This window comes from Ceratotherium simum, chromosome 7 (assembly GCF_057802395.1).
Source record: "Ceratotherium simum simum isolate JZ-2026a chromosome 7, ASM5780239v1, whole genome shotgun sequence".
Lineage (NCBI taxonomy): Eukaryota > Metazoa > Chordata > Mammalia > Perissodactyla > Rhinocerotidae > Ceratotherium > Ceratotherium simum.
The window spans coordinates 77901229-77925249 of record NC_141906.1 but is presented as its reverse complement, the minus strand read 5'-3'; the positions used below and the strand labels follow the sequence as shown (position 1 = coordinate 77925249).

Genomic DNA, 24021 nt, shown 5'->3' with positions numbered 1-24021 from the left:
CTTAGGCAGCAGCCACTGGCAAAATCCTGGGGTCTCAACCTACTCCAGCTGTGTCCTGAGGAGGCCTCCTTTCTTCTCTCTCCCCACTCCCTGCATCCTCAGCCAGCCTCAAACGTGTTATCACTGAATGCTAAGATCCCCCCTCCCCATCCCCAGGGGGGAAGAGTCTGAGTAAATGAGCGTACTTAACGGCCTGCGGTGCTATGATGTTTTTAGAGCTGTGTGCTGGAATGAGCAGGTTCAGGCTGAGATGAATTATCCAGACCTTTTATCAAAGGAGAGTCAATAAAAACCTGAAGCAGCTTGTCCCGTCTCCACAGAGTGGCCATGTCACATCGCTGGCCCCGTGCTCTGGAAAGAGTAATCAGGCGGACGCAGTTCCCCTGCTCCATCTGCTTTCTTCCCCTTGCATTCCCTTCTCAAATGTACTAGTTTCTATGGAAACTGTGTTGTTACTGGTATGGGAGGAGTTTAATGACATTCAGAAGTACCAAATCAAGTCCATTTATATAATGGTTTGAAATACACATAATGGCCTATGGAATATAGGACACGGTGACGGTTTCAGTAGCTGCGTACAGAGTGTGGGATAAATAGAGCAATGTAATACTCCCCACCTCCAAGTCAAATGTACCAGGAATAAGCACTATTCTTAGTACTAAAGAGCAGCACTTCTCAACCATTATTCATGAAAGAATCTCAAAACACTACACCAAGTTGCTCTCCTCTCATTGAGGAAGGATGCTGGCTGGACCACAGGTCTTCTGCACCAGAAGGTTCAACCAGGGAGTCAAGTGGGGCAGGTACAAAGGAGAGGAGAGTGTCGGCAGCAGCCATGCTCCCTGGGCTCCCCGGGTCCCACACCCTCAGCCAGCCTGCTGTGGGGCAATTGATCCTTGTGTCTGTTCTCATGGATCCTTTCTGTCTGATTCAGAGAAGAGTCATCAGACACCTACTGTGTGCCTGGTGCTGTGGGGGACATGGAGATGAATAACACAAGGAGGATTCCCTTATCTTAGCTCAGGTTCCCCCAGAAGCAGACCCTGAGCAAGGACTCATCTGGGAGGTATGAGCCCAAAGGAGGGTAGAGAATTGACATGAGAAAGATAAGGCATCCAACACAGGGGTTATCACCAAGCCTGCTGCCACTGCAGGCGGCTGGAGCCCAATCCTAGTGGGAACTCGGAGAAGTGCTATGGAACGCACGCCTGGAAGTTGGGCCACCCAAGGAGTGGGCATCTGTACCCCAGCTCCTGTCCGTGGCTGGCTGACGGCTGCTCGAGTGGGGGTGTAAGTTCCCTGGCACCTCTAACTCGCTCTTTGTGAGGGCAGAGTGGCCTTTGCAGCTTAAGAGAAAGACCTCAGGAGAAAAGTGGCAGACACTGGCCGTTGGGAGCAGGCCTGAGGGATACAGCTGGGGCACTGACTGACAGCATTGGCTGTAGCCCTCAGAGGATTTTGAGCCCAACGGGGAGACAGGCATATAATAAAATAGCAGAAGGCAGGGTGATGGAAGAGCTAAAGCAGTGTACTGGTGACATGCTCTTGGAGCACAGAGGTGGGGAGAGCCATCTGTTCTGACTGGAGTAATACTGGGGGACCTCAAGAAAGTAGGAGAAGTTGGGGGTGTGCTAACCTGCAAAGGCACAGAGCTAGAGAGAGACTTTCACACATTCATATCATTTAATCCTCACCACATCACAAGGTCAGTGGTGTTATCTCCATTTTAAGGATGAAGAAACTGAGGCTCAGAGAAATCAAGTCATCTACCTAAAGGCATATGGCGATTACCCAGTCGAGCTAAGATTCAAACCCTGGTCTTCTTACTTCCTCTCTGCCTCGAGGAGCTTTGTGTGTTTGGGAGATGAGGGTAGGGTGACTATCCGCGTCACCATCAAGGGCAGACGTGACCGAGCCCTACTGTGTGTCTGGGTAGATTTCTCCCCATGGCCAAGAACTGCCCTCTCCCATCCCTCCCCACATTGCACTGCCCACCGATCTTGCTCAGCCAGTCAGGGGCCCCACTGATCCTGCACCAGATATAGGCTGGACTGACTGTGCCTTACACTGAGTGAATTATCTGGAATTCACTGTCCCGGGGGTACTGGAAGGAAGAGGCAGCCTGGAAAGGGGGCGCTTCAGCTCTGATGGGCCCCACAAGCATGCTTTCTGCCCTGTCCTCAACCTCCATGCTCTCCTCTCACAGCCCTGCTCCAATCCCCACTGCCTCAGAAAATACAACAGAAGAGGGAGTACGCATGCACATTTCCCTGGGGCAGCATCTCTGTAGCATGTTAATAGGTTTTCTGTGAAATACAGGATCCATGATCAAATAAGGTGGGGAGAGGCTGGGTTACCCCTAATTAAACAAGGATCTCCTGCAGAACATCTCAGAGGCTTTAATATGCCAAAGGGCATGGCAAACCCCCAAAAGGGGGATATGGTTCACAGAGTTTCCCAAACTTACTTGACCATAAAACATTTTTCCTAGAGCATGTGTTCCCTGGAATCCACTTTGGAAAATAATGGTTTAAGGCCCAGATCTGTCACTAATTCGTTGTGTGAGATTCGTCAAATAAGACTAAATCAAGGCTGCCTCGTGAGGACCAGGAAAATCACAGGGGTGAAAACTTTTTCTAAAAGTAAAGTAAATGGTGCTGTTATTTATTTACATGAAAAATGGTGCTATTGTTTATTTATACGAAGCAAGCACGCTCAGTTTCCCAGAGAACATTTCATTAGAAGTCAAAACAAAAAAAATAATAATAATAAATTTTTTTAAAAATAACAAGTTCTGTTCCTGACTAGGTATGTGACCTTGACCTTGATCTCTCTTGACCTATGTTTTCTCATCTGCAAAATGGGATACTCATGATGCTAGCCCTCTATCCTCCATGCATATGTTGCAAAGATAAATTATGCATAATGGTTGTACAGGTGCTTTGAGAAAGTATAAATTACCATAAAATGCAAGGCATTATTATTAGTGTTTCAGGTTAATACCCTCAATTCAGTGCCATTTTGCTGAGATCAAAACAGGAATGTGTTGCGGGGAGGAGATCGGCTAGCGGGAGAAATAACAATGACTAATAATTTTCATCCATATTTATGATGTTAGGAGCCTTGTATGAGCATGTTGCTGAGGGGAGAAGATGAATATTTCATGAGTGAACGCTAAACGTAGTGTTTAGATGAAACGGACAGAAGGACCCCCGCTGGCCCTGGCCTCCAGGTTCACCTGGGAAGGTCAGCACAGGCTCCGTGACCCGGCTGCAGGGAGCAGGGCAGCCAATCAGGAGAGCAGAGCTCAGCCTCCCAGGACAGCTGCAGACCTGTCCAGCGGGGACTGGTGGAAGGAATCCTGCCCTGGGAGGCAGGCAGGAGAACTAGTGCCCACTCACACTCCAGCTGTGTGGCCTTGGGCAAGTTACTAAAACCACCTTGGGCCTCCATTTCCACACTGTGAAATGAGGATGGGAAGATCAGCCTTGCACAGCTGTGAAGTCTCAACCCGAGCCCAGCTGTTTGGAAGGGCTTTGTACAGCACACAGGCGGGAAGTATTATTATTCATTTACTCACTCAACAGACATTTACTGAACATCTACCATGTGCCAATCACTGCCACAGCCACTGATACATCACTTACTGTGTGCCAAACACCATGTTCATCATTTTATCCACATCACCTCGTTTAATCATCACCACAATCCTGAGAAGTATCTGTTATTACTCCCATTTTCCACAGAAGGAAATAAAATTAGGGAAAGATAAATAACTTGCCCAGAGCCATAGAGCTAGTAAATGGCAGAGTCCAGGGCTGTATGAAGCCAGAACCCTTCATTCTACACTAAATGGCCCATCCTTGTCCATGGTACTTCTGCAGAGCCAGTCGGGCACCCTGCCTCCAACGCCTGCAGAGCTCTTCCCTGCTCTGTTCATGCCTATGCTTCCTACCACCATCCCCTCTCTTGGGCCTCCAGGATACCCCCTTAGTTTTCCACCCCCCACTCTCTTCTCTGATGGTCTGTCCTCCATAATGTGGTCACCCTGGGGTTCTAATTTCCATCTCCATCCATCAGGACCTGGGCCTCCCAAGACCCTGGGTAACCTGCATCTCTTATCTGAGCCAGCCATTGAGTGGTATGAAGATTGACCACCTCCTACCCCTAAAACACCCTTAGAAGATAGAGCAAGGACAGATGGGGCAGTGCAGGGATTAAACCCAATAGTCTTCCCCACCTCCTAATGGATGCCTCTGGAGGCAGCTCCTGGCGCTCTCTGTCCACCACACAGCATGAGGACGCAACCATCTCTGCAAATCTCTTCCCTATGGGGCAGTTTCATGTTATCTTGGCTCATTCCTTCTCCAGAGATGAAGAGATTGTTTTAAACCTGCCGCCCCACCAGCTCTGCTCCTGGCTTCCAATGCCATTAAGTTTCATTATAACAAATAAACAGCACAATGACATTTATAAGTTACCACTGAGCACAGAAGCACAAATATGAAGCAGATAAACTGCATTTGATCCAAATAATTACTCCAGGCAATATTGGGCTTAGTCTGAGCTGGCAGCCTGGTACCGAGTAATTTATTAGATTGCGTAAGGCAATGTTGCACGTTGAGTTTTTCATTATTGTGTCTCTTCCCCTCTCCATGGTCTAAATAGGTTAGAGGAGTTTAGGCAGTGTGCAGCCAAACAAAGACAGACTTTGCTCAAGCAGATTAAGGCTGGGAATGTCGGCCAAGTGTCCAGGAATGGCTGCTTCACAACCAACAGGGCACTTGCGAGAGAAGAGAGGGTTTAGGAGTGTCTTGATGCTGCCAGCCAAGCACAGTTCCCTGTTGTCCCCACCCACTGGCTCAGATACAAAAAGAGACTCCATAGAGGCAGTTAATGGAAGGGTTGGATGGAGCCCCCAGGATGGCAGCCCAGCTTCCTGCTGCTGGGTTCCTTTGTGCGTAGCCAAAGACCCTCTCTACCAAAGGCCCTCTGTAGCCCCACGTAGCCCAGGGCAGCCCCAGACTCCAGTCCCAGACCTCTCCTGCAATAACTAAGGGGAAGGAAGCAGTCTGCCAGACAACTCTGCAAAACAAAGCAATGAGAGCTGTCTACCAGCAGCCGCCTCCCTGCCAAACCCAAACTCATAAAGTTTGATTCAAGGGGTTACAATACCTCCTATTCAGAGTCCCTCCTGCCCCATTCTCCCAGCCTTAGTAAATGACCCAATAAGCAGCAAGGACCTGTAGTTATTGTGCAGTTAAATGGTATTTGCCCAGTAAATCCTGAGCAGAGTACTCACGGTGATATACAGTAACTAATTACGGACATGAATTCTCTCCCCGAGACGCCAAGCGTTACCAAATATTGTTGCGTTTAGAGGAGGAGGCTTGAAAGCTGCTCTGTTGCCTCCAGTGAAGCCATGAGTAACTCTCCTGTTAGAGGAGGTGTCGGCACATCCAGTGGCACTCCAGGCTGGAAAATAGAGACGCCCTAGGGGTAGGTGGGAATGGGGCCTCATCTTCCAAAAAGGCTCCCATTCGCTGCCCCCTGATCCCGTGCCCCAGCAGAAGGGCCTCGCTGGGCACCAGCTGGTCCTCCTTGGGTCGTCTCACAACAGATAAGAAGCTCAGCACCGAAGTGGCTGCTGCAAAGGCCCAAGGCTCCAGCTGTGAAGGGAATGGAAGTCATTATTCACCTGGCCCGGGACTGAGCTGAGACAGCTATTGCATGGAGTCGGCCTTTGCAAAAGGCTTCTGAATGGGGATGCAGCGGGGCAGGATTAAAAATAGCTGTGCCTCTGCCTGGATGTGGATGACTTTTGCCCTAAATTGTTGTTCACGGAGCTGACCTCAGCCCCAGGGGCCCTGGGAGTATCAGGTTTCTCTGGCTGTCGTGGTGTGCAGGTGGGACAGAGCCTGTGCCCAGCGGCAAGACGCAGATGTCCCGCCAGCTTCCTATCTGTTTCTGGAGCACAGCTGGGGGCAGCTAGAGGACAGAGTCGTCAGTCTCTGCTTTCTGAAGAGGAAATCACACAGCTCACATATCCTCAGTGCCAACCAGGTACTGTCAAGTAAACAGGCCCAGAACTGGAGTCAGATGGTTTGAATCCCAGCTCCAGCACACACTGTGACCTTGGGCAAGTTATGTAACCTCTCTGAGCTTCCGTTTCCTAATCCATAAAATGGGAGAGGTTCTCTTTCTCTCAGGATTGTTGATGTGAAAATGGCTAGCCTGGTGTCGGGACTACTCCTGCTTCCAAGGAGCCGGGTCTGTCCTTCCTGCCACCAACTCGGCTTCTGAGATGGGCTCAGTGACCCAGCCTAAGCATCCTAGAAAGTAAGAGAACCCCTCAGCCCATCCTGGGTGCCCCCAGCAGCGTGCACGGTCCCTCTCCTTCCTCTCAAGGTGCTTCCAGCACAAAATCTGTCCTTTGCCAACATTTCCACTTCAAACAGTCAAAACAAAGACAGGGACAGTAAATTGCAAGTTAGTTTTCTTTTGTTTTGTTTTCTCTGCTGCTGCATTTTTGGAGTCAACACAAATAATCCGAGCCTTTGGCAGGGCCACTGTTAGGTGGTGACAGAAGAGGCCGAGTGAGGTGGAAGAGGGCTGAAAAGGGAGGCGGACACGTGCAGTGGGACACTGGGCCCAGCATGGCTCTGAGCCTTGGCATTCAACTCTCTACATTGGGGATGACGATAGAACCTTCTCCACGGGGTATCGCCAGGGTGGGTTAAGTAAAATCACACATGGGAAGTGCTTTGCAAAGTATAAAGCGTATACAAGAGTTAGTTGTGGTTAATATCCCAAAGCAACCAGAAGACAGGACCCAGAATCCCAGGGCAGTGAGAAGAAGAATCGGTGTTTTAATTAGGACACATATATAGTCATCTCTCAATTATCTGTTGGCAAATTGTCCCTGTTCCTGGCAAATGCTATCCCCAAGATTGCTTAACGAAGTCCTCTCAACATTTCACAGCTTCTTCTTTTGCCCTTATTTGCATGAGGCCCAAAGGGAATGAAAGTCCTTTAAAGGCAAAATCATCTAATATCCCCATCCCCTCCTAGGGAAGGTGTGAGCCACCAAGACCGGGAGCCAAGGAGGTGGGGTGTGGCCCCACTCTAGCTGTCGGCCGGCACCAGAGGTGATGTTCTCCACCTGGCTGAGCAGGAGGCAGGAGGGAGCTCCATCATTGGGTTGTTGTCTTTTGAAGTATTCAAAATTCCCAGAACATCAAACACATCCATATTAAACATGAGCACCAAATTGCATTCCAAAGTTGAAAATAAATGTTACTTGGGATTACTCATGATTTGGGACTGCCCATCATTTTGGATTATTCACAGCCTTGCTCCTCTCCATTAACAAAGATAATTAAGAGTTGATTATATTTGGGCTCCAAGAGGGGAGAAGTTCAAGACATTGCACTGAGATGATCTACTTCCAATTGGGAACAATGCCAGCAGCCATGAGAAGACTCTTCTATAAAGACCAGGTCTAAGTTGTGGTCCCCAGTGCAGGGTTAGTGAGTGACACAAAAGTACATCATGCTTCAAGGCCAGCCTGTCTTAGCCACACAGTGCACCCCGGGTCCCAGACCTGCTTTTTTTTTTTTTTTAATTTTTTATTTATTTTTTTTCCCCCAAAGCCCCAGTAGATAGTTGTATGTCATAGCTGCACATCCTTCTAGTTGCTGTATGTGGGACGCGGCCTCAGCATGGCCGGGGAAGCGGTGCGTCTGTGCGCACCCGGGATCGAACCCGGGCTGCTAGCAGCAGAGCGCGCGTACTCAACCGCTAAGCCACGGGGCTGGCCCCCAGGCCTGCTTTTGTACCTGTCAGTGGGATGCAGCAACATGGCCCTTCCTGGAACACCTGGAACCATCAAAACTGCACAGGACCTTCTGATTCCTCGAGCATTCCACAGAGGGACTTGGGGTCCTCTGCAGGGGGGCCAAGGGGCTGGACTCAGTCCCTCCAGCTCCACCCCAGCTCTGCCTCCACCCACTTTATACATTAGGGTTCCACATGAGAGTCCATTGACAGAAAGGTTGCCTGCACTTAACAAGTATGAGAACTGTTGGCCTCATCCAATGCCTTCACTGTGCCGTTAAGAAAACCAGGGCACACCCAGAGGGAAACAGTGGCTTGACCAAGGCCACAAAGTGACAGGGCCTAAACCAGAGAGAACCCAGTCCCTGAGCCCATGCTCTTTGCATACAACAGTGCTTCTCAGATGTGGACCAAAACCGCCTGCAGCAGGATTAACAGGGAAGCTGTTAAAATGCAGACTCCTGGGCCCAGCTCAGACCCGCTATCTCAGAATTTCTGGCTTAGACCCCAGGAAACTGGATTTTTAGCAAGTTTCCCAGGTGATTCTTATGCACATGGAAGTTTTAGAACAATTTCCAAATGGCAAGGCCTATACCAGCATAAAATAATTATTTTAAGATGTTCGTTTTAAAAAAATGATGGTTAGGACATGGATCTTCCCTGAACAGAACAAGTGTCCTTGGGAGATTTGCTTTTATTTCCTTGTGCCTCTGTTTTATTCTTTTCAGCCTTAGGGCCTCCAAAAGTAAGACTGTGGATAAATCAGAACATAGGACATTAGGGCTGAAAGGGAGGGACCTAACAGACTGACTGCAGGTCTGACCCTGAATTTTACAGATGGGGAATCTGAGTTAGAGGAGGGAAGAGTCAGGCCAAGGACACAGAGCTAAGAGGTGGCAGAGGCAGCACCAAATTGGTACCTTCTGGGCCTGGGCGCTCACAGCCTCCCGTGTCCATACAGCATCTCTCATAGAAGGGAACAAGAGATGCCGGACATCCTGGGGTCATCCAATCTGTGGCCCCGTCCCAGGGCTCCCCAAGCTGAGGCGCTCTAAGAGGGCCCTGAAGAAGCCCTGTCTGCCCACAGCCTGTGCCCACAGCTGCCTCTCAGGCTAGTGGCATGGTTCTGTCTCTGCTCTTCAGCACCACTTTCCTTCTCTCATGCTGCTCCCTACCCTCCCCCAACAATGTCTCAGTGAGCACGCATTCCAAGCCTGAAGACACAAGAGACAGAGACTCAGAGAAAGAAGGGGGCTTAGCCTGGGCCCCATGGCAGCCAGAAGCAGGCTTGAGATGACCTCAGGGTCCTAGCCTTCATGGGCTGCCTGAGTGTCTCCCATCTATCCCCTTCCCACCATCACCACCAAAGCCCGCCCTGCTCTGCCCTTCCCATCTCAGTCAGACTCTAGGATGACCACAGGCCGGGATGGATGGGCTCCTTCCCAGGCACCGATGCTCCAGTATTTCCAGCAGCACTTATCAGGTCTCCTCGGCATCCACAACCTGGCTGAAAGGATGGAGGATTACCTCTTGTTGCCACTAATGAGCACAGTGCAGGCTCTGCCTGGGGCCACAGGCTGATAATCAGTAGGCAAAGGATTTACAGTGACTTTGGATTCACCTGCCTCGGCCAGCCCCATTGCTCTTCATTAAAGACCCATGCTGCCCAGGACACCCTTGGAGGCTTGTGTGTCCTGGGAAGAGACGTGTGAGGCTGAGAGACTCACAGGCTGCCTGGGCTGCCCCAGCTCAGGCAAAGAACTAGGGTGGGAGAACATGCCCTCGGAGTTTCTGCCCCACATCCAACCCTGGGAAGGGCAGTCAGGCTTTCCCACATAAGCCCAAACAAAAATACAGCACAGTTTCTGGAACGTTCATGATGTTGGCAAGCTTCTCCTCACCTGTGTATGAGAATCAAGTTGCCAAGGGCTGCCAATGGCAATGCTGGTGTTGAAATGGTTTCCAAGTCTCCCTCCCAGCAGAAGTCTAGGAGAAACAGGCAATGGAGAGAAGACTCGTCTTCCACCCCTGCCTTGTTCTTCTGGCTTCTCTGTTGGTATTTCCAGTCCTGATCCAAAGGAAGAAGATTGGGTTAGATGACCTCTTGCCATCCCAACAGGGCTCTAAGCCTGTGCAAACCCTGACAGGAGTTAGATGTGCCAACCAATACATCTGCTCCCAATACTCCCAGCCTGGAGTAACCATGTCCCTCTTAGATGGTCACACCAACGTTCATAACTTTCCGTATTTGGAGATGAACTCTCAGGTCAACACCAAATGAGATGACACATTGTAAAAACCCTTCTCCTACTGTCTGAGCCATAGGGAGTGCTCGTAAGTGTGAGTTATTCACACCTTCCTCCTCCAGACCCACGGATCCAACTGCATCCAGGACGTCTTCTCCTGAGTGATTTGAGGCCCCTCTCCATCAACATATCTACAACTGAACTCACTGCTGCCCCCAACCTGCCTCTTCTCCTGAGACAGAAATGGCCCCACCCGTCACCCATTCACCTGTCATGCAGGCCGGGGCGGGGGTGGGGTGTGCTGTATGCTTCCATCTTCCTGGTCCCCGATCAAGTGCTATCAATTCTACCTCCAAATGGCTCCTTAGTCCATGTCTTCTTTCCACTGATGCAGCTTTAGCCTGAGCCCTTATGACAGCAAAATCTTCCTGATTGGTCTTCCTATCTTCAAATTATCCTGCTTCATCCATCCTCCTCACTGTTGCCACTGTGGTCTTTTTAAAACTCAGATCTGAACAAGTGAGTCAAAAGCCTTTGATGATTTCTCATTAAGTGCAAACTTCTCAGCATGTATTCGAGGACCTACACAGTCAGACCTACCACGATTCTCCGGATATGCATCCTACTGAATCCATCCACACGCACGCATGCCACGCACCGATCGCACCAGGGTCATGGTGATGGGAACAGCTGCCGTTATGGAGGGCATGCGGGGCTCTGTTCACTCTACACAAAATGTCCTGCTTCATTCTCACAAACCACCCAACAAGCAGTGGTTACTATCCCTATGGGGAAACCGAGGTTCAGAGGGACTAAGAAAGTTGCCCAGGGCCACACAGCTGTAACGTCAGAGCCAGAGATCAAGCCTAGACCGTTTGGCATCAGTGCTGTTATTCTCTGAACACATTCTGACCTCCACGCTTTACTTCGGCTGTTCTCCTTCCCAGGGAACATTCTCTCCTTGCCTTCATCTTGCTTACCCTTTGAGGCCATTTCAGAAGCCAACCCTTCATGACTCCTTCCGCCATTCCCTCAGAAGGAAAAGTCTTTCTTCCTTGGGACTTTCTTTAGACCTCCCTTTGGGAATTGACTGTGTAGCACCTTTTATTCCAGTTCTTTATACACATATTTGTCTCCTCCTGACTCTAGCTCCTTGTCACGGAAGATATATCAGTCCTTCCTCTGCATCCTTACACCCGGCCAGGGGCCTTGGAGACTGTTGGGATGGAACCTGCCTGTGGCCACCATGACATTTCTAGAGCTGGCACCATCACTGGTACCACTACATCCTTTATAACAATCAGTGCTATTAGTCAGTGGGCTAAACCTATCACCCCCAATTCCATCATGCCACATAGGTCATGGCAGGGCATTCTGGAAATTTCCCAAAGCTCATTCTCCTGCATTCAGAGCTGGCCCTATGCTGAGCAGCAGGAAACAGCAGAAGTCACGACTTGGCCTTCCAGGTGTGACCTGCATCATCCTGCTCTGGTCCCTTCCCACCCCGCCTGGTGTTGTTCTGGTATCAGCTCGGGCCACTGAGCTGGCTCCTTCATCTCCTTCCCTTCCTCCCATCTGCTTGCTTCTCGGGACCAGGGCAGCTTCCCTTAATCTCATAGGAGGCAATTTGCATGCTCCGGGCTGGGAGAAAGCTGGAGATAAATATCCCCGGTACAAGTATTCTTAAGCCTTCTCCTATTGGTCACTAATAACCGAGCAGACGGCGACATTTGAGCCTTTTCTACATGGCTGACCAGGCAGCTCCAGGAGACTGAAGCCTGTGGGACCGCAGCTAAGGCAGAGCTACAGGAGGGCTCAGGTGCTCACATCTCTCTGGCGACTCATGGGAGGAAGCAGACTCTAATCAGTCCAGCCTTAGATTTGCAAAGCCTCCTCTCCCAGCTCTGGGACCCCTCATGACAGGTGCTGTCATGGCCCCAGTTTTAACAGTCCTGGGCTCAGAAAAGATTCTTGGATAGTGATGGAAATAAGAACCACCCTTTATGAGACACATTCTGCCCGCCAGGATCATTTACACGTGAGGCATCTCACCCTCACAGCAGCTTTGCAAAGTAGGTGTCACCCCCATTTTACAGATGAGGAAACTGAGGCTCTGAGGGGGTGAGGAATGTGCCCCAGATCATACTGCTAGTTACAGGCCAGAGTTCCTGCCCAGGCCTGCTTGACCCTGTGCTCTTTCCACCGTCCAGGACCCAGGCCCCGGTAGGTGACCCGTCCAGTAGGTACTCAAAGCGGGTACCTGAGATTACTCATCACTCACACCTTTCCTTGTATTTTTTCCTACCCCGGAATGGCATCTCTCCTCCAGCACATTCCCCGTGTCATGATTCCTCCTCCAGGAAGCCTCTCTGTTTCCTCTCCCCATGCTTGCAGCAGGCCTTTCTTAAACCCCAAAAGAACTCCATGTGACCTCTTTAGGAGACCAATCCCTCTCTCCCTTGTAATCTAAGGATCTGTGGTCAAGTGTGGCCATCCACAGACTCTCAGTAAGTTCGCTGAATGTCCTGAAGCTGAGGCAGGCCGGATTTCAGCCGGGCTGCCCCACGTTCAGGCCCAGGGTGGGTGGATGCTTCCCCAGGTGCGGGAGAGGGGCTCACTTCACCTGCTCCTGGACCACCTGGCGTCCTCAGGGCGTCACTCAGCTTCTCCAGACCCTGCTCCCTGCCAGCTCCCACCCCTCTGAGGGGCAGTGTGAGGATGGCCATGCACACGTTTGCAGAGCACCAGGTTCCTTAGAAGCAGGGCAAGCATCCCAGGGGGCCCTGATGTTCCTGTCCAGGTCTGGCTGGAATGAACCCGAAGGGCAGTGGCGGCCTCCCCTCAACCCGCTGCGGGATCAGGGGCCTGGCCAAAGTGCCCAGCCCGAGAGAGAGGGAAGGGCAAGTGAGCACACCCCATACCATCCCCTGACTGCCTCCCATCTGACCTCTGAGCATGGATGGAAAGAGGGGGATTGCAGGGGATATGGGAACGTCAGCACCGCCTGCTCCCCACACCAGGCTTTCTCTCCCTGTAACACTGAGTAACCCCAAATCCCATGCTCTTTGCACTAGTGCATGCTGACCTGTGGACAGTTGCCTCACCACACTGTGGAACCACCTGACCACCAGATCAGTAGCTGCAGGAGAGGCGCAAACACATCTGCCTATAGGGGTGGCAACAGCCTTGGGACACTAGAGTACCAGCATGTGTCCCCAAGAGATTTGAGCTGGCAGTTACGGGTGGCAGGGTTGGGTGAGCACCGTGGCTCCTCTGAGCCTGGTGTGGAGGACCCGACCACCACGGGCATGGGGCCCTGGGCCCTCGTCCTACCTGTTCCCCAGACACCCACAGAGCCAGGCTCAGGTCACAGCACCATGGGCTCCTGGGACCTTAAATGTCATCTAGACCTTCCAGAGGTCACCAGGGTGGCCCTGACAGCAGAATGGGGCCTGTGCCTTCTCAGCACACATTGTTATCCCAGAAAAAATTTTGTCCCAAAAATTCTAAACCAGAGGCTTTCAAACATTCTGTAAGAATAAGAAGAGTTTGTTCAAATAAAGTCTCAAGTGGCTGACAAGGAATAGAAAAGCAGAAAAGATCTGGCTGGAGAAGGGGTGGGGCCTGGAAGCCAATTCATTCAGACACACACACACACACTTGCACCCACACCTGTGCACACACGGTGGCAGCCAGGCCCCGGAGTCCTGCTGTAAAACCATCACTCGGGGTGATTTGGCCCTTATAACCTCAGCCTTCCATGGCAAAACACCTCTTCCCTCCCCAGGAAATAACTGGGAGTTGAGGGGTGACCTCAGATCAGGGCCCAGAAGTGTGTGAGCTCATAGAGAATCATGGGGTCTTCTGCATTTTAAATGTTCCACTGGAGACAGGGGGCCTCCCAGAGCCAGATGGTGATGGTGCATTCCATGCTGATGTGCACCGTGAGTCCCTGAGAAAAGACTAAGGTGAGGAGCCGTGTGGTCAGGGCTGGAGGTGCTGGCTCCTTCGCGGAGCCTGATGGGCTGATAGAGATGCAGGAGGGAATGAGGGAGGGAGATCTAGGGGGGCTTTTGAGAAAGCAGTCTGGAGAAGTCATGAGGAGAGAAGCTGAGCTGCATGCTCCTGAGCAGAGAACAGAGGGCGGGGAAACAGCTGGCGAGAGAACAGGGTAGACAGGGCGGCGGGAGGGGACCAGACTCCTGTGCTGAGCAGCAGGCAGTGCGGGGACCAGCTCAGCTCCAGGACCAGAGCGCTCCAGGGGATTCCCAAGGCCCGCCTCCCCCACCCTCTCTCTGGGCCAGGCTGCACTTGCACTTGTCCCTTTCAGCGCTGAAGAGCTGCAAGTCCTCCTTCCACCTGCCACCGCCTCCCCGACACCTCTTCCCACTCGCCAATCACCAGCGCCAGCCCAGCTCCAGCCATCCTGACTCAGAGCCCCGCCACGTGGGGTGCACACATGGCTCACCAGGATGGGGCTCCTCGGAGCCCACCCTCCTCCTCCTCCTTCCCAACCAGAAATGCCCCGGCTTACCACAGTTTGGAGAAAAGGCTCCAAAAGGCCCCACCTGCTCAGCACTTCCACCCCTGTTCCTGCTCCTCACCTGCTGAGCAGGTGAGACTCTAATCCTGGCTCAGCCACCGTGGACCTGAGGGCCCCACCCCTCCCCTCTGAGCTCGGTGGGGAGAAGCAGCCTCCCTCCGCTCCCCCGGTGTTGTAAGGTCCAGCTGGAGAGTTGGTAATGTGCTCTCTTGGCACGCTGGCTGTGGGCAGTCTGAGGGGCTCTGAAATGGCCCCTGGGACCCCAGTTCTACAGGGCCCTCCCTTCCTGGGACAGGACCATCCTCCCAGGAAGCCAACAGGAGATTCTGCCTGCAGCCGCCACTAGGACCACGTTCCACTCCATCTACCCACCAAACGTGGTAGAGTTCCGAGTGTGCTTCCACCCAGGCCTGCTCCTCTAGAGTTTCCTTGGTTCAGTTCTGGCCAAGGGCAAGGGAGAAGGAGGTCTCAGGTGGGTTCTCTGAGTTCCCAGGGGCCAAGGACTGTGTAGTAAAGGATCGTAGGATGCAGCCCTGAACAGCAGTGCTGGGCCTGATGTCCCTTCTCCACCACTCAGGGCCCTGGGCCCCTGGACAACCTCATTTTCACGTGGGTCTGATGTGGTACGCATCTCATAGGACTGACTGTGGAGAGAATTCAGTCAAATAACCCATGTAAAGCTCTGAATGTATGTTTTACATTAAATGAAAGTTAGCTATTATTAATTATATAACAATAAAAATGTTATTTTTAATATTATATTCCACCATAAAAAATATTATTTATACCATATAACTAGTTATATAATGATGATTATATAATGACTATTTATATAAGGCCCAACAATTACTACAACTCCTTTCTTTCGTACCCCCATGGTGGCCAGTACCAGACTCCACCATGAACACAACTCGGCGTTGTGGACCACCAGGAGGGAGGAGATTAACAAGTTTACAAACTTAGGGAAGAACCAGGAAATCGCTTTTCACCCCAAAAATCATCTGCCTCTCTTTACATGGTCTGAGGGGGCTGCCTGGTTGGTGGGGTGAGTACTTGTTTGAGAATCAAAATTCGGGTTCCAGGCCCTTAGTTCAATAGCCAACGTAGGATAATGGCAAGAAAACAGGGTTTACAACCAGAGACACTTGGGTTTGAATTACACCTGGGCCCACTATGTGACCTTGAATTACATCTAGGCCCACTGTATGACCTTGAATTACAGCTGGGCCACGGTGTGACCTTGCATTATACCTGGGCCACTGTGTGACCTTGCATTACACCTGGGCCCACTATGTGACCTTGAATTACACCTGGGCCATGGTGTGACCTTGAATTACACCTGGGCCACTGTGTGACCCTGAATTACACCTGGGCCACTATGTGACCTTGAATTACACCTGGACCCACTGTGTGACCTTGAATTACACCTAGGCCCACTGTGTGACCTTGAATTACACCTGGGCCACGGTGTGACCTTGAATTACACCTGGGCCCCCTATGTGACCTTGAATTACACCTGGGCCCACTATGTGACCTTGAATTACACCTGGGCCTACTATGTGACCTTGAATTACACCTGGGCCACAGTGTGACCTTGAATTACACCTGGACCACTGTGTGACCTTGAATTACACCTGGGCCCACTGTGTGACCCTGACTTACACCTGGGCCACAGTGTGACCTTGAATTACACCTGGGCCACTGTGTGACTTTGAATTATACCTGGGCCCACTGTGTGACCCTGAATTACACCTGGGCCACTGTGTGTCCTTGGGTATGTCACTTCATTTCTAGGAGCCTCAGTTCATCTGTAAAAAGTGGGTCAGAACAGCTAATTAGCACTGTAGTTACCTTCAAAGACCTGGCATAAAGTGGGTCTTCCATGATGAACTCAGTTACTCTTGTCCTGTACAGCCTGACTCCTTGAGAGGCTGGCCCTGCCCCTTCATTTCCCACCTCACTCCTGTATGGTGTGCTCAGCACCTACCTGCCTAGTCAGTAGTTGATAAAGTAAAAACAGCTTTCCTATGGTGACCACAGATCTCAGGAGACAAACTAGGGTAGATGAGCTACAAGTATGCAGGCGCATCAGAGATTTATTCAGTGCTGAGCGCCGGGCACAGCACTGAGGACACAAGATGGAAATGACAGCCGTGGGTCCTGCCCTCAACAAGTTTCCCTCTGTTTCTTATTTACTTTTGTTTCTTTGGCATCTGACATATAGTACGTACTCAGTAAAGGTTTGAAGAAATTAAGGGAGATGAGAAGGAGGATAAGGGGGAGGTGGGGAGGAGGAGAGAAAGAGATGATCCCCTCCAGGTGGTGGGAAGAGCCTAGAAGTACAGGCAAAGATCCGGGCCTTTGATGACGGCAGGGCTGGTTAGGGGCCTGGGGGGGCCGCGTGCCAGGTCCCATCAGTGGACAGCCAGCACAGGACTGCAGTGGAGCTCCAGGGTAAGGGGGGCTCCGATTTGGGAGAAGTCTGTAATCCAGGAGGGAGGCTCAGGTGCAGTGCTTCAGACAATGGAGGCATTAGAGTTTCCACCTCGTGGGAAGGAGAAAACATGAGGAAAGTGGTGATTTAGGAAGATAAATCCAGGGCAACACCTGAAAGCATTCAGAGCCTGTGGAGAGAACGCAGGCTGTGGTGCCAAGGGCCCGGACATTGGGTCGTGGCAGTAGAATGGAGAGGAGAGGGTGATTTGAGAGAGATTAGGGAGGAAGGCTGGGCCAGACTGCGTGACAGTGACAGAATAAAAATAAAGCATGGAAAGGGAGGTGACGCTGACTGCCGGGCTTCACACCAGGAGAACGTCATTGGATGAAATGGGAAACTGAGGCAGAAAACCTGCGATAGATGATGCAAGGTGTGTTGAGTCTACAAGAAGAGCAGGCCCTTAGGGTGCAGCACCTACCCTGTGCTCAGATCCGAGTTGTCCGGGTGGGCGGGGTGCGGCGTGAGCTCCTGGATGGATGACCAGGCGGTATTCTTCTGTTTCTCACAAGACAATGCAATCCCTGCCTCAGAGCAGGTCTCAATAGACGTGTGTTGAATAAATGTTCTCAGGGAGCTTCCTCTCTACTTAATATAATACCTGGAGGTTATAGAAAATGATCCCTTTCACTTCTTTGGAGGAGGAAAGACAAGGAAGAGAAACCAGGTTGTGAGGGAATGGGTGGGGAGCCGTCTTTGGGCAAGAACGCACCTCACACCACAGGTTTACACACGGTGTTCCTCGGCGCTCGTGAGCATGAAGAGAGGCCTCCAGGTCTGTCCCACGGGAGAAAAGAAAGTGGGCCCCTCCCCTCCACCTCCTCTCCATCCACAGCACCTCCCCTTGTCCCTATTCTAGATGGTGACACACAGCTTACAATTCTGTTTGAAAAAGCATCCCATTGATTTAAAAGAGAAAAGTATTTTTAGTGGCTTGTATTTAATGCACAAATATTAAAATTAGACTGAAAAAGAAAATAGGGCATTAACCATTCCCTCTCAAAAAATAATTTGCAAATAATGTTCCTTAGGTGGTTTTTGAGATAATCCTTTGTATCCATCTCCCTCTAGAAACGTTCTTTCCATAGAAAAGCCAAGGGCATCCAAACAGACAAAATGTGAGAGCCAAAACCTCTCTCTGAAGCCTGCTCTGGAGACTCTGCTCCACTCAAGGCCTTCTCCCGCTCTTCCCTACCCCTTCAGGCTCCTTTCTGTAGACCCCTGGACTTACTCAGGGACATCTTGTGCCTGCCCCAGCTCCTGGCTCTGAGACACCCTCCAAAGCGAAACAGTGACCACTCAGTGTCCACCTCCACGGCCTGCCTCCGCGGAGCTCTCCTCCAGAGCCGGGTTTCCATGGTGACAGCCCCCGTCTCCCCCAGGGCACTGCCACACCAGCCACGTTGGGGTTTCTCTCCGATAGTCCTGGACTCACCCTCACCCCCACCCACACATCCGCCTTGGGATGCTGCCTGCGCCCTGGCTCTCCAGTCACCCTCACCCCACCAAGAGGAAGCGGGACTGCGGTGGGGGAGGAATGGGACAATCACCCACTGCGGGCGCCCCAACTAATGGACGTTGGGGAGGGCTCGGGCGCCATTTTGTTTAGGACCTCCTCATTATAAACCCCTCAGCACCCAGCTGACAACGTGATAATTCTCTCCGATAACACAATCTGTGGCAGCTATCGCGGCTGTCTTGACACTGTCCTTCCTGCAAGAGGGATTTTGAGATAAAAGAATGAGCTGTGAAATCATCATTAGAGCCGGGAGAAAAGAGCCTAGGAAAGGAATGTTCTCTCCCCCCACACACTCCCCGCTGCTTCCTGGCTCAGCCGCGCCCCTGCCTCTCCCTCTCCTCTCTCTCCTCTGCGCCCTGCTCCTCCTCCCTCTCCAGCTCCTCCTGCCTCTCTGCTCTTCACTCCCGCCCTCTCGCCCTTTCTCCAGCCTCCCCATCTCCTTCTCCTCTCTCATCCCTTCCCTCCTTCTCTCTCTTGTTTTGCTGCCAGAAACAGTCTAATTACAACAGAGAACTTGAAGAGAAGGAGAGAAAAAAAAAAACCGCACCACACGTAGCTGATTAAAATGTCCTATGAAATCTAATTTGTAAAACTCAAATCAGAATAAAAAGTGTTACTCCCACAATTCAGGGCCTATTCGATTTTTAACTAGACTCTTCAGAGACCCAGCCAAGATCTCATCAGGTTGTAAACTCAGCTACCATCCCGCCTGCCACCAACTCTCCGATGTGGACCTCTGTCTGTCCTCTTAGGGGGCTCCGCCACATGCTCTGCCTCCATCCCAGCTCCGCCCAGGTTCCATACACCACTCATTCCCTTCTTATGGCCATCTGCTGCCAAGAGCTCGGCCCCATCTGTGGTCCAAGCCTGAGGCTTCACGTCTCCAAAATGGACAACAGCCAGTGGCCAGGACCTCTGTGGCCATCACTGACCCTCCCGGGTTGGGCAGGAGAGGCTGTGGCAGCAGCCTGCTCAGCAGGTCCAGTTTTCCTCGGTTGTGTGTCTGCATCTGCAGAGAAGGGTATGAGAAAGCATGCGGGCTCAGCAGTCGTGGACCTCGGGTCAAATCCCAGCTCCACCACTCATTAGCGGTGTGACCTTGGGCAGGTGACTTTGCCTCTCTGACCCAGGTTTCTTTGCTGTAAAATGGGGATATTTCTCCCGGGAAATGTAATCAAACAGGTTACAGAAGGGAGGGCGTGTGAAGCCCCGTTCACACCATGGCCCAGGAGCTCAGTAAGTGTAATGTCCCGTTGCCTGCTCAAGTGTGGCCTCCCGGGGAACACTGATAACATCACCTCCCTCTTCGGCAGTCCCTCCAGGACCAGGCTTAGGGACCTGTGTACAGCATAGCTCAGTGGATGAGAACATGGTCTTTAGAGGCAGAAAGTCTTGAATTCACAGCCCTAGGCCTGCTGCTAGTCGCTCCCTGGACAGTTTAGTTAACCTGCAAGCCCCTGTGGAACGGGGTGGGTAAGGCTCCACACGGGTGTTGTGGGTCCTGTGACAACTGGAGGTCAGGCTGACTGAGTACTGGCTAAGCAGTTAACAAGCACAGCTGTTGCCACTGTTTCCACCTGCTTGTGCCTCATTTCCTCATCTGGAAAATGGGGGTAAAAATACCCAGGCCGAAATTCAGCAAAGATGCACTGGTACCTCCCTCGGAGGTTGTTATGAGACTGACAATATTAATAAGCTAATATTTTCACATCTTGTACAATGCCTGGCATACTGTACACACTGTGGTGTGTTTGTTTAATAAAATACGGCCTGGCTAGCTAGACGGTTCAGTGCCGTCTCGCTTTGAGGTGTGTATGGGGAGGCATGGGGTCACACTGATGATTTTCTCCCAAGTGATAGCGAGGCTGGAGTAGAAAGGGACAGGGAGGACGCGTGAAGACGATTTCCGGCTCCCTCAGCCACACCTTCCACCACACTTGAGCACCACTCGGCCCACTGAATTCAGCCCTGAGCCCATCCTGGGAGCCTCTAAAACAATAGTATTTCTTGGATTCTCAGGTTTAAGCAAAGCACACCACTCCCCACACCCACTGCCCTCTTGGAGCACAACCCCCACAGAATGCTTCCAGCTGGGGGTCTCTCTCCCACCTCTGCCCTATTGTGGAAGTGGTGGCATTAAGTAGGAGTTAGCCAAATGGAAAGAGGAGAGACGTGTCCCAAGTGCGTGAGGCACAGCCCTTTGGTGGCTGGAGGATGGCTGGACCATGGCTGGACCAGGTGTGAGTGTGCCCCAGGGACCGATGAGCAGGGAGGCTGGAGCAGGAAGCCAGCTCCTGAAAGCAGGGGATTAAGGTGGGGCAGTGAGGAAGCCACTGCTGGGCCCCAGGCAGGAAGTGAGGCACTCGGGGGGGGCCTTGTCCCCTGGCCAGCCTGGGCTCTGCTTCCATAACTTGTGGGAAAGCCCTCCAGGAACTGCTCCCTGCAAGGAACTGACCTCTGTGCTTGTCTCTTCCTAGGCCAAGTGTACTCCTTCAGCCAGCAGCCCCAGGACCAGGCTGTGGTGTCAGGGCAGCCGGTGACTCTGCTGTGCGCCATCCCCGAATATGATGGCTTCGTTCTGTGGATCAAAGACGGCTTGGCTCTGGGTGTGGGCAGGGACCTCTCAAGTGAGTACCCCCAGACCTCCCCAGGAAGGCCTGGACCCCATCCCTACCTTACCCACCCTCCACCCTCCCAGGGAACTCCATCATCATAGGTGTTTGGGGATTAAGTCTCCAGCTTTTACTGCAGATCACAGGGCAGAGGCAGGCTAGGCAAGCCCTGGGTCCAGGATCCATGGGACTTTGAGGGCCGCTCTGGCTACTGGTGATGAATTATAATTAATCCTCAATTCTGATGATGGGTCCTAAACCTAACACACTGTTGTCCTGAAGGGTCTATTCTAAAGTCAAACACGATTCATGTAAAGTCAGATTTCCAGAGGTAAAGTGTTCCTTTTTCTTGCTCCAAAATGTATTCCCCACTTAAGTTGCAACCTGGTTCTTCTCAGCTCCCACCCATTAAAGAGAGTCAAGTAGATTGAAAACTCACAAAGAAACTTGATTGATTTTAGGGGTCACCATGTGATGGGAAGAAAAGAAAAAGAGAGTTTAAAATAAATTCCAAACTTTATTCAGCCCACCCAGGCTGGTATTCAGCAAAGATGAGCTTGTAGGCTCTGGTGGCTGGCAGCTGAGCTCCCTGGCCAGTGCCATGCCCCATCATCTGTTAACCATCATGAATGTCAACCCTTAAGCTCATACGGATGTCTTTCTAATCCATGCTCTCCCCCGGGGGGGAAAAAGAATGGAATCATCCTCCTGGTCACTCACCCATCAGCCATTATCATTCTCCCTGGAGGAGGGTGGCCTATGACTGTTTGCTAGGCTTAGCATAAACTATAACATCCAGAACAAGGGATCTGGGTATCTCTGTGATTGGAGGATGGCTGAGGGTGGAGGAAGAGAGAAAAATATGTATTCAACTGAGAAGTAGCTTTGCCTCTCTCATGGTTTACAGCTGCAGGAAAATAAAAATCGAAGCACACTCAGGAACATGATGGTTGGGAAATTAATATTTTAAAATGTGAGTTATGTCTTGCCAAAAATGTATATTGAAGCATTATAGCCATGGTCAATAGCATCACAGGGTTTGAGTGCTGCAGCCCAGCTGAGCGTCGGTAAAATACACAATAATATCCCCAAAATATACTGTGCTGCCGTAAAATTTAAGTATTATGGGAACTATCCAATTTCAGGGACTCTGAACTCCCTTACCCTGGAAAAACTGAAGGAACGCTATGACCTTCCAAACCAGAACCATTCACACTCCACACGGCCCTGAGATTGGCCCAGCATTGCTGCTAGTTCAGGAGGCTCTCTGGGTTCCTAGTCAGTGGTTTCCAGCCTTCGGTCAGGGACTGGGGTCTTGTTGGGTCTGTGGCCAAGACGGGGCCCAAGATCCCTATGGATGGTTCATAGAATGGTCATCACCACATGGGTAATTGACCCTCTGGCATCCATGTCCATGAATGGCTTTCTGGGATCCAGGACTAGGTCCTGCTAAGTGCTGAAGGACAGTGGACTCTGATGAACTGAAGTCTGCTTCCTCTCCAGCTTGACTCCATTTATAGAAAGAAGGTTGGTCCTCTCCTTGTACAGCCAATAAACAAACTCCTGCTAAAGTACGTGCTCTGTGTTTGATCACCTGTCCCAAAAATAGCGTCATGACAATAACGACAGATAGTTATATGCTTAATAAGCACTGTTTGCTTGCCTGATGAGAAAGTGAAAATAATAGATCTCAATTCAATTCAGCAAGTGTTTGCAGAGCACTTAATACTGCACAAGTTTTCCCCTACGGAAACTGAGGCCCATGCTGTGGGACTTCAGCCTGCTGCAGCTCTGTGCTCTTCTATTTTAACCATGTGGCCCTATCCAGTTGACCAGGAATAATGCCCTAACTAAGGCCTACCTGTCTTTCTGATCACCATGGCTGGAAAAAACAGTCAAAGGAAATGATTTATAAATACACTCCCTCGTACATATTGATGGAATACTTTTCTTTGAAGAAGGTCAAGTACTTCTCAGACATTATCTCATAAATCTACAATGATCCAGAGGGAGAAAAAGAAGTATTTGACAGGTAAACAAAGTCACAGTTGAGAAAAAAATTGATTCAAATATATACCCAATCCCAATGCATGTGACCCTGGCTCCTAACCCCCCAAAAGCCCAGACGCCCTATCTGCTCTCCCTTCTACAGATGGGGACCTCTTTGGCTGCCCTGCCTCCCTGTCATTTTAATTTACACTATCGTTTATAGACTACTTACTACTTGCCAGGCACTTTGCATAGATTATCCTATCTAATCTTCACCGTGACTCTAGGAGTACTAGTACTGCCCCCATTTTACTGATAAAGAAATGGAAGCACAAAGAAGTTAACGTTAACTTATCCAAGACAACAGAGACAGGAAGTGATAGAGGTGGCATTTAACCTAGGCAATTTGACCACGCAACCCAGACTCTCAATAATTTTGCCTCCCCTGGGAGTAGCAAGAGAGAGTAATGATGCTGTGGAAGGAGCTAGAACTTCCTCAGAATCTATGCCTCTGGGCCTGTGATTTCCGAAGATGCTGCCAGTCCTGGGATAGCATCTCAGTTCCTCGCCTAATTAGGCAAATACAAACAAACCCATCACTGATGTTTTCAGCAGCTCATGAGAGCGGAATCCTGCTGCTGATAGCTTGCAAGGCAACAAAAACACAAGCTCCAGCCAAGATGCCTGCAGGAGACCAGGGACTAATCACAGGACAGCGGGATCTGGAGGCTGGGCCAGAGGGACTGGGGGTGCTGAGCCAGCTACATCACAGGCAGCAGCAG

The 24021-nt window shown here is 51.1% G+C and overlaps 1 protein-coding gene across 1 annotated transcript in view; it reads left to right on the top strand.

Moving 5' to 3' along the window:
• KIRREL3 (kirre like nephrin family adhesion molecule 3) overlaps nucleotides 1-24021 on the top strand; it is a 532888-nt gene that overhangs the window by 418039 nt on the left and 90828 nt on the right. Inside the window, exon 4 of the mRNA XM_087433920.1 lies at nucleotides 21116-21265. Coding sequence (XP_087290046.1) covers nucleotides 21116-21265 — 150 coding nt within the window. The remainder of the gene's footprint in view (nucleotides 1-21115; nucleotides 21266-24021) is intronic.